Genomic DNA, 11148 nt, shown 5'->3' with positions numbered 1-11148 from the left:
GGCAAAGCAAAAAAATCAAAGGGAACAGCAAGGGCAACTCCGTACAATAGATCCACTCACAACACATCTTCAACTGGGATATCACCAAAAGCTAATGAGACGGGTTCAACCATGCCTCCAAAACCTCCATGAAGACACTGATATGGAATTGCAAGGGTTTAACCCGCCCTAAAGCAATCAGAAATATAAGGGCATATATATCTAAATATAATCCTGATATAATATTTTTGTCAAAAACTATGGTGTCTAGTGAAAACACCATTACTATTGTAAATAAGCTAGGTTTCCAACTTTTTGTTAATGTCCCCGCCTCAGGAAAAAATGGAGGCCTTTTGTTACTATGGCGACCCGGGTTGGATATAAAACCGGTGTATGTTAATACAAATGCTATTTCTATTTTGGTCTACTCTGATCCTCCTAATCATCCTTGGCTGTCTAGTTTTGTTTATGCTCCAGCTCAATGACAGAACAAGACACAATTCTGGACTCATTTGGAAACTACACATCAATCTTTCCCTAGCCCTTGGCTCTGTATTGGTGATTTCAATGATTTACTCAGTCAAACGGATAAAGTGGGGGGATGACCGGTTACATCTACTTCCATTGGAGGATTAAAAAGTTTAATGGATTCTCATGGCTTAATTGACATAAGCTTTTCGGGACCAACATTCATATGGACCAATAATCGTCAAGGACAAGCAATGATTAGAGAAAGGTTAGATCGCGGAATAGCAAATACACGGTGGATGATGTTATTCCCAGATGTCACCATTCAGCATCTAGTTTCTTCAACCTCAGATCACAAGTCTCTATTGCTCAACACAATGAAGATAAGGAAAAATGCTTCTCAATTTAAATTTGAAGAATTCTGGACTCGAGAACCTCTCAGCAATATAATCATTCAAGAGGTATGGAGCCAACAATTCAGTGGAAATCCCACTTTCATATTGTGTAGCAAGCTCAAGGAAACAAAAAAAGCACTCAAACTCTGGAATACAAATCATTTTGGGAGAATTCAGTCGAATATCCAGCAAATTGAGATGGAGATTAGTCAACTACAAAGCAACACGCCAGACCAAATGACTTTACAGAGAGAAAATTACCTACTCCATCAACTTCAAGATCAACAAAAGAACGAAGAAATTCTTTGGAGGCAAAAGTCGAGAATGAACTGGCTCACAACAACAGATTTAAATACAAAATTCTATCATTTGTCAACAACAATACGCCGACGAAGGAATGAGATCGACTCTGTCTAGCTAAATCCAGGTACTTGGACTATGGACCAAAATGTGATAGAATCTACTTGTATTGATTACTTCAAAACCATATACACGTCTATGGAACCAACTTTCTCAGAAAATCTCGAGAATATATTCCAAAACCATATTTCTAGGGAGGAAAATGATCTATTAACTGCAATGCCTTAGGAACCTGAGATTTTTGGAGCTCTCAAACAAATTCCAAACCACAAAACTCCAGGTCCGGATGGAATGACTGACCTTTTTTATAAACATTACTGGTATATTATCAAGAGAGATGTAATTGCCACAGTGCAAAATTTCTTTAGGAGTGGAAAACTCCTGAAGCAAATAAACTATACCCACATCGCTCTCATACCAAAAAATGCCAACCCCAGTTTCCCATAGCATTACCATCCTATCAGCTTGACCAATGTCATTTACAAAATCATCACAAAGATTCTGGCAAATCAATTAAAGAAAACTCTTCCGAGCATCATCTCTCCCTTTCAAATAGCATTTGTGCTAGGAAGAAACATAAAAGAAATCTCCATTATTGCCCATGAAATTTTTCACCATTTAAAGAATCATAAGGGGAAGAAGGGTCAGATGGCCATAAAGATAGACATGGAAAAAGCTTTCGACTTCATAGAATGAAACTTCCTATTTACAGTTATGAAAATATTGGGTTTCAACTCTACATGGATCAACCTCATCAAGGAATGTATTACAACAGCCTCATTCTCTATTCTCATAAATGGATCCCCAAGAGGTTTTTTCAAAGCCCAACGGGGTCTGAGACAAGGTGACCCCATCTCACATTTCCTGTTCATTCTATGCACGGAAGTCCTTTCAAGACTATTGGCAAGGTTAGAAAATACCAGATTTTTGGAAGGGATAAAAATCAGTAGAGAAAGCCCCCTATCTCTCACCTTTTTTTTGCAGATGATCTAATAATCTTTGGGCAAGCAAAAGATAGGTCAACAAAGGTTATAAAAAATGCCTTAGCCAAATATCAAGACTGGTCAGGCCAACGAATCAACCAGAGTAAATCCTCACTCTACATAACTCAAAATACCAGCCACTGCAACAAGGAGGAAAATATTGGAGAATTTGTCATACAAAGAATCTACATCAAAGATGACATACTTGGGAATTCATACAACGTTCAACCAATCCAAAAAAGAAGACTACAAAGAGATGTTGGAGAAAATAAACAAAAGATTAGAAGGATGGAAATCAAAGTTGCTATCTCAAGCAGGTAGATCTATGCTCATCAGAACAGTAGCTAGCACCATACCTACTTATCAAATGTCAACTCACATGCTTCCAAAGTCTATCAGTGAGTCCTTGAATACAAGTTTCAAAAATTTTTGGTGGGGAACTACAAAAGATCAAAAAAAGAAGGAGAACTGGGACTACGAAAGATGGAAAACATGAATGTTGCGTTATTAGCAAAGACAGGCTGGGAAATGAGTCAACCAAATGTGGGTATATGGCACAATCTCCTTACAAAGAAATACCTGAAATCAACCACCTTCACAAATGTTGTTTCAAAGAATACTGACTCGAGTCTATGGAAAGGAATAATAAAAACAAGACCATTGCTGGAAAAATGTATGTGTTTTAATATCACAAATGGTTCATCAGTGAAAGTCTGGTTTGACCCGTGGATTCTACTATGGAAAATTTCAAACCTCTCCCTTTAAACTCTCAAATTTCTTTCGTAAGGCTTAAAGGTCTCAGACCTAATCAATCAGATAAATAGATCATGGGATCTTCAAAAATTACAATCCCTTTTCCAACCCACCAGTATCTTAGAAATTCAAAAAATCCCTTTATCCAGAACAACACAAAGATCAGATCGCTTCATTTAGACAAAAACTCAAAATGGTAGATTCTCTGTCAAATCAGCCCATCATATAGCCTCCAACATGACAAGCTCCATCAATACAGTCATCCCGAATATCAACTGGAAAAAGATATGGAAGTTCAAAATCCATGATCACCACAAATTTCTATTGTGGAAAATCCTATGGAATATTCTGCCAACCAGAGAAAGATTAAAACGGTTCATCTCCAGTATCCCTTCAACAAATTGCCCTTTTTGTGATGGTAGCGAAGAAACTCTTCTTCATCTCTTCATAGAATGTCCCCTCTCTAGAATCTTGTGGAGTCAGAGTCATTGGCCTTTAAACCTTTGCTCCTTGACTATCAATTCTATGCAAGACTGGTTCCTTTTCATCTTAAACCCAAAGTAAAAACTGGGTCTCAATTCCCAAGATGAACAACCATTCAGACTATTTGCAATCTTGATTATAAATTTCATATGGAGACTCCAGAATGACTTAGTTCACAACAACAAAAGCCTCTCTCCACAAATAGCTTCACAACAACTAAACCACTCATATCAAGAAAATCTACATGCTTGGAAAGAAAAACATAATTCTTTAGTTCAGAAGTCATGGCAAAACCCTTTCCAAAACCAAATTTGTTTATCTTTCGATGCAGTTGTCAGAAATAATTTTTCTGTAGTCTCAGCAGTAAGCAGGAACACACAAGAAGAGCCTATAGAAATATGGACAGAGGAGAATATCACCACGACTCCAATAATAGTAGAAGCTTTGGCAGCTAGACTAGCACTCCAAATGGCGGAACATATCAACCACCAAAAAATTCTTATGGTAGGGGACTCACAGTTAGTCATTCCTCTATCTATAAGGATGTAGCCATCTGGCAAATAGAGCCAATCTCGGAAGACATAGCAAACTCTCTGAAAACTCACAAAGATTGGAGCTTTAAAAAAATCGATAGATCCCAAAATCGATTTGCGCATTTAGTGGCGCAATGGGCAGCTACAAAATTGAGGTTTGGTAGCATTCCTCTAGTTTGCATTCCAACTTGTATTTTGTATATTGATAGTGTGACGGACCCTCCTTATGGTTTATAATTTCTTTTCCTATATATATAAATACAAGCTTGCTTAGAAATAAAAAATAAAAAAATAAAGCAAGTTCATTCCTCTAGCCAATGGGGAAATAATGCATAATTCTTATAAAAAAAAAGGGGGGGGGGGGGGGGAGAAGCAAATGGTGGGTATTACTGTATTGCCTCAGCTTGGAGATGGTGATTTTGGTTTGCCCCTCGCATGCCGGCCGTAACGTACATGGCATGCATGCACAACGAGTAGACGTTGCTAACTTGCTGCCCTAGGCTGCAGCCGCGCGTTGTAGGCAGGTGATGACCTTATTTTGTTGTAATTAATTATCTGTGCATCAATGAAGATGAGTCAAAAGGAATTGATCTAGTTTCAAATCTCTTACGAGCGTGTCTACTTTTCGCCATATCAGTCCCTATAATATATATCTGCACCAAATGTATGTGTCTGCTTTCATACGTGTTTCTGCTTTCATACGTGTTTCTGCAATATTGTTCTGCTTTTTCACTTTAAATGAAGATAAGATAGTTTAAATGAAGTATCACACGTCATGATCCGGCCATAATAATAAATCCTTACTTGACAATTAAAGCAGTATTAAGACATTGTTAAGTTTTGCTCTCTTGGAAATGGTAAGCGCCAGCTGCTTTAATGATGTTGACCTTAGAAGAGGAAGGAAGCAATTAACCCATTCTTTACGAGAAGAAGTGTCTTAACTCTAGACTTTAATGATGGGCACAAGGGCATTTATTCATGGCTCATCCCTTTAAATAGAGGAGGAATGTACACTCTGAGCTGTGCAAGAAGTCCGAAGTCCAAAAGAGATCAATGGAAAAGAAAAGGATGGATTGGTCTGCATTAATGGCTTTTGGGATGGTGATTATGGCATTGGGTGCAAGCCTTTCAGATGCCGAAATCTCATGCACTGAGGCCCTGAGATCTTTGATTCCCTGCACGCCGTTTTTGGTGGGTTTCGGCTCATCGGCACCAAACGTCGTTTGCTGCATAGGTGTTCAACATGTGTTCGAACAGGCAAACACCACCGCAACTCATAGAGATCTCTGTCAATGTTTTCAAAATGCTGCATCACAGATTGGTGCTTTGCCTGAGAGGGTTAAAGAGCTTCCCCAGTTCTGCAATATACATGTTACCCTGCCCCTTGACGCCAATGTGAATTGCAGCAGGTAATCTCTCTGTCTCTCTCTCTCTGGTGATTCATCGATCTGTCCCCAAAAGCATAATAATGTTTGTACAAGTACCATACAAGCCTCACACCCATCATGAAAAATTAAAAAAAAAAAAAAAAAAATCATTTTTTTAGCGGGATCTAGTTTTTTACAAAAGATCTATGTGAGAGTTGCTCAACTAATTTTACTCGTAGCTAATATTACTCTTACTTCAAAACTAAACCTTATGATTCTGATCCATTTGACGACTAATATTATTCATAAGATAAGCCATCTTTTAGTATTGATTCCTTTCCTTCCATGCACGCAAAGCCATATCCTAGTACTTCTATATAAACAGACGATGATCTCATTTCTTTAAAACCGTGTGGAGAAAGTAATTAAAGCACTAGATTTGTTGAATTCTCTCTATGCTAATGCGTTTTCCTTCTGTGATATGCAGAATTAAGTGATGGAGTATTGTAAGAATGAACGTGTGGGGGAGATCAACTAGGAGGAATTGCAATAACCAAAAAGTTTCAGAGAAAATCTTGTGTTTAGATCGAGCTTGTTTAAAGGATCTCATGTTCTTTTTCGCTTGAAGATCACTAATAATGTTATGGCATGTTTATGAAGAATAATAGACGGTACTAGTACTGTTAATAATTTATCAAACCCCCTTGATATGCTTTAGACGCAAACAAAAATGGAAATTCAATTTATGGGAGGCTTTAGTTCAGATTCATAAGCACGAGTCTCAATCTCTGTATGCGAAGCGTTAGACTATAAATTAAATGATTAAATTTATCGTTTCTTTTAAGGTAAAACATAGTAGACTTATTTATATAACTTGAGAAAAGGACGTTACAACGTGTTTGAACATGCACCAGATTTACTACCTCATGATTCAGATGAATAGCCTCTACTTTTGCTAGAACATGAGCCTCTTGGTACATAATTGATCGAAATCCCAAGCTGAGAATCCAGACACCAAGACTATTAATAAATGATTAAATTGATCTCATCTACCAACCAACGTATTTGTGGTATATATGTTATATCTAACTATACTCTAATGCAATAGCAAAAACTAGTTTTTAACTTAGACTGCGCGCTGCATGCATTGATGTGGATTCAAACTACATGAATATGGCTGCATATCGATTTGCCACATTTGAACAATGATGATTTGATTATCATGTGTTCAAAAATTAAAATCAACATAATTAAAATATTAACGGAATAATTGTCTACCTCACACTACAAGATAATTGGTTTTTTCAGACAAAAAATTTTGTCTCAAAAAATCCGAATTTCGTCCCTAGAAATTTTTGGAGATGAAAAATTTTTGTCTCTATTTTGTCTCAGAAAGTCTGTCTTGAAACTTTTCGGAGACAAAAATTGATTTTCGTCTCCAAAAAGTACTTTTAGAGACGAAATTGAGCAGAACTAGTCGAAATTGTTCGAACGAAAATTTTTTTTTGAGACAAAAAATGTCGTCTTAGAATCAAGTTTGAATGAAAAAATTTCTGTTCGAACAACATTAAATGTTAATTCGAATTAATAACCATATCTGATTAAGGCCATTCGAACCAACACATTTTAAGTGACTTTTGTTCAAACAAAAATATTAACTGTTCAAACAGACAATCTATTACTAAAATCTTCTGTTCGAATGGAGTTTTGAAAAATAACATTATTCGAATGAGTATTTAATTGTTCAAACGAATGCACGGATTGTATTTTCTAATACGTTGGAATGGGTTTTTTTTTTTTTGTTTGAATGGATATGTTTTTGTTTGAATGTATGCATAAATGATAATTTACCATTCGAACGGATTATTTGAAGTTCGAACGGTATTGATCAAACAAAATGAAATTTAATTAAAAGGAACATACTAATATAAATTATAATCTATATACATCAATTGTTCAAATGTTTACAAATATCATAAATAAAGACAATTAAAAAAATTAAATGAATTATGATTGTGGTGGTAGTAGTAGCATAAGATTTTGGGACATCATTGACTAGAATTATTCAAACATTTTTTGGGTAATTTAATTGTAGCATATTTTCTATTCTTGCCTCTAAATCTGCTACTTGATCTAATTGGGTCAGCAGCTTTTTTTCCTTCAACCTCAATCATTCTATCTCAAGTGCAACTTCCTTTAATTTCTTAGTCTTGTCATCATTCGATCTGGTTTTAGAAGAGGATGACGATGTTGAGAATGACTTCACGCAACTTCCTAATCCCCTCAAATATCCAGAACGTGATCTAAGAACTTGAGAAAAGATTTGAGCATCGTTGAAAGATGATTCATCAGATGGATCCGCAGCAGTGTCTTTAAGAGGTATCATCTTGTCCTACAAAAAGAAAAACATTAAAATTAGTATAGGTAACAAAAATATATTTAGACAATGGAATTAATAAACTTAAACTTACAAAAATATATTTATCCACTTTCCTTACTTTCTCTATGCAGACACCCCTCGTAATGCCTCTAACTTAGCGCTGTTTTACAATAGCTATATATACAAAAATTAAAACATATATTTTAATTAAATTATTTTATTTAAAAGATATACAGTGATAAAATACCTTGTTCTAGTTCTGGTGATGTTGGCCCACCATTGTTGGCAGGTGAATCACACAGGGAGTTAGTAAGTGGTGGGAATGACTCACGTGTTCTTTTGCATTTAGAAGGCCTATCTGTTTGAAATTATAATAAATGTATAAAATGAAGTATTAATCTATTTAATTAGAATACTTAAATATTTTTAATTATACATTATAATTCTTTAATTAAATATTGTATAAGTATATTCTATCATGTTAATCATCTTAATTAAAGTACTTACATATTTTTAAATATTTAATTATAATTTTTTAATTAATTATTTTATAATTATATTTTAACTAATTAATATATTTAATTAGAGTACATAAATATTTTCAATAATTCATTATAATTATTTAATTAAATATTTTATAAGAGTATTTAGAGTATTAATCTATTTAATTAGAGCACTTAAATATTTTCAATAATTCATTATTTAATTAAATATTTTATAAGAATATTTAGTGCATTAATCTATTTAATTACAGTACTTAAATATTTACAATTATACGTTATAATTGTATTTTATAATTACATTATAAATATCTACGTAATTGGTACTATTTGAACAAACACTCAAACTGTTCAAACGGAATTCTGGTTCAGTTTGATTCATTTCGAATGGAGAAAATTCAATTCGAACGGTATTCAAAGTGTTCGAATGGGACCAAGTTAGAAACCATTCACGAAACAGAACAAAAAACTGAACCACAAAACACAATTTTCACATACACTGCAGCATATTTCAATACAATATATTGAAAACTATATGATTATCCCTAAATATGATTATTAAATAACTTAAAAAACTATAAAAACTTACCTCTAATTTTTCCAATCCAATAAAAATATCAATCCGCAATACCTATATATGTATAAAATACATCAAACCGTTATTCTATCCCAACAAATAAATGCAACAAATATCAAGATACTTGTAAACAAAAATCGGAATGAAAAATAACAAAAAAAAAAAAAAACATATTATCTCTTGTCCTTATCTTTTCTCTCTCAAGAATCTCTTCTCTCTCACTTCTTTCAAGCTCTCTCTCTCCACAACACTCTCTCAAAGCCTCTATCATGCTCTCTCTCCCTCTCTCAAACTTCAATTCAAGTGAAAATAAAGTGAAATAATCGGGTTAATAATATGTGAATTTACGTTCGAAAGGATTTTGTAGCAGTTCGAACGTGAAAATTCAAAAAACCGCTAATTTTTTCCACAATATTTTTCCATTCGAACAAAAAAAAATAGAATATTCTCCAGCATATACCGATAATTTGGCACAAATTTTCCCTCCAAACAAAAAAAATTCATTCGAACATACTTTATCTCTATTCGAACTCTTTTATATTCGTTCAAACAAATAATTCTAGAAATATATAAATATACACATAATATTTTCAATATTATTATTAGTATATGTAAAAATTATATACACTATATAATACTAAGTGTCATTAATAGCATAATACTAAGTTTCTTACCAATCTATAATATTAAGCATTACTAATAGTATAATATTTTATTTAGTATCACTAATAGTGTTATACTTATAATTAGTATCACTATAAGTATAATACTAAGTACCACTAATAGTATAATACCAAGTGATATTATAGTATAGATAGCATAAATATATGAAAACTAATAGTACTATAATACTTTATAATATATTCTAAGTACTTAGTTTATTACTAATATACAAACTAAATATATTAGATATATGTATTTTATATTTATATTTAATGTAATGTTTTACTATATACTTAGTATATTACTTTATAATGCAATGCTTTACACAATACTATTTTATACTCATCTAATGCATAATATATATACTATTATATAAATACTAGTTACTTACAATATATATAAGTAACTAATTAAATACTCTATAGCATATAATATAGATATCTAATATATATTATATATATACTAGTCCAGAAATGTTTTAGTAGTACTAATATTAGTATTATATACTAGTATTAGTAATATAAAACGTATTATTTTACCTCTTGTACTTATATATATTTTTTTATGAATTATTATATAATTCATTCGAACTTATACCATTTCCTTTTGAACTTATACCCTTTCCTTTCGAACGAAATTATGTTATATATGCCGTGATACAGTTTCTTCTCCGACCCTATTTTGTTGTTTTGGGGCCAAATGACACAAAAGTAATTGGTAGAAATGATGGGGCTTTACTCCTAAATCATTTCTACCGATTAAAATCTTGGATTATGGTGAAAAACTAGTTTGTAGATTCGGGACTGAGTCGACTCAGCCATGTTTGTTTAGCTCAGTTCCGTTCGAATGAGTCTAAATTCCATTCGAATGGAATAGAAGTTCATTCTAATGACTTTAAATTCCATTCGAATGGACTTTAATGTAATTCGAATGAAATTTTTGGTCATTCGAATTGAATTTTAATCATTCGAACTAAAGATGATATTTGGCAACCCTTATTATTATTTATATTGAAGGACTTCATTCAGCCCATCATGAAAAAGTTTAAGGACCTGGAAGAACGCTTACATACCTTACAGGAAGATTTTGATTTACTTAATAAATATATATTGTTAGTTATTATTTTACTTTTTTTATATTGTATAGAACGTCTAACTCTTTTTGGGATATAATTAATGTATGGTTTTTATTTTTAGTGTTTGCTAGCCTCTTTATTGTTAATTATATTTTCTTCTCACTATACTTAATGTTTACGATAATTGAAAAAATGACACTATCTTTAAAGTAATATTTATTTAACTAAAATATTTTTAAATTAATTACATAAAATTAATTTATGAATTCGTAAATATTTTAATTCATTCTAAATCATAATATATAATATATAGACATTTTTATTTACTTTGAAAATGATAAAAAGTTAATATAAAAAATATGTATTATTACAATTTTAACAATATATCTTTTCAATTAAATAATACCGTTCGAACAAGGTAATACTCATTCGTACCAATTATTTTGCATTCGAGCAGATTAATTATCTGTTCGAATTAAATTTTATTAGTTCGAACGGTTTAGATTTTTGGAAACGATCTAATTCATCCTAGAATTTTCGATTCGAACTAATATGTATTAGTTCGAACGAATTTATAAAAGATTCTCCATGTTTTAAGATGAAATTTAAATTTTATCTTTGAAAAGTATTTT

The 11148-nt window shown here is 32.4% G+C and overlaps 1 protein-coding gene across 1 annotated transcript; it reads left to right on the top strand.

The window, feature by feature from the left end:
• Positions 1-4961: 4961 nt before the first annotated feature.
• LOC122279784 (non-specific lipid-transfer protein A-like) lies at positions 4962-6011 on the top strand. The gene is made up of 2 exons (XM_043090611.1): positions 4962-5363; positions 5809-6011. Exons 1-2 carry the CDS (start codon positions 5008-5010, stop codon positions 5816-5818), a joined length of 366 nt encoding a protein of 121 aa, XP_042946545.1. The 5' UTR covers positions 4962-5007; the 3' UTR covers positions 5819-6011.
• Positions 6012-11148: the final 5137 nt, after the last annotated feature.

The sequence above is a fragment of the Carya illinoinensis genome, chromosome 10 (assembly GCF_018687715.1).
Source record: "Carya illinoinensis cultivar Pawnee chromosome 10, C.illinoinensisPawnee_v1, whole genome shotgun sequence".
NCBI classification, from domain to species: domain Eukaryota; kingdom Viridiplantae; phylum Streptophyta; class Magnoliopsida; order Fagales; family Juglandaceae; genus Carya; species Carya illinoinensis.
The sequence above is the reverse complement of the archived record's forward strand: the minus strand, read 5'-3'. Positions and strand labels throughout refer to the sequence as shown.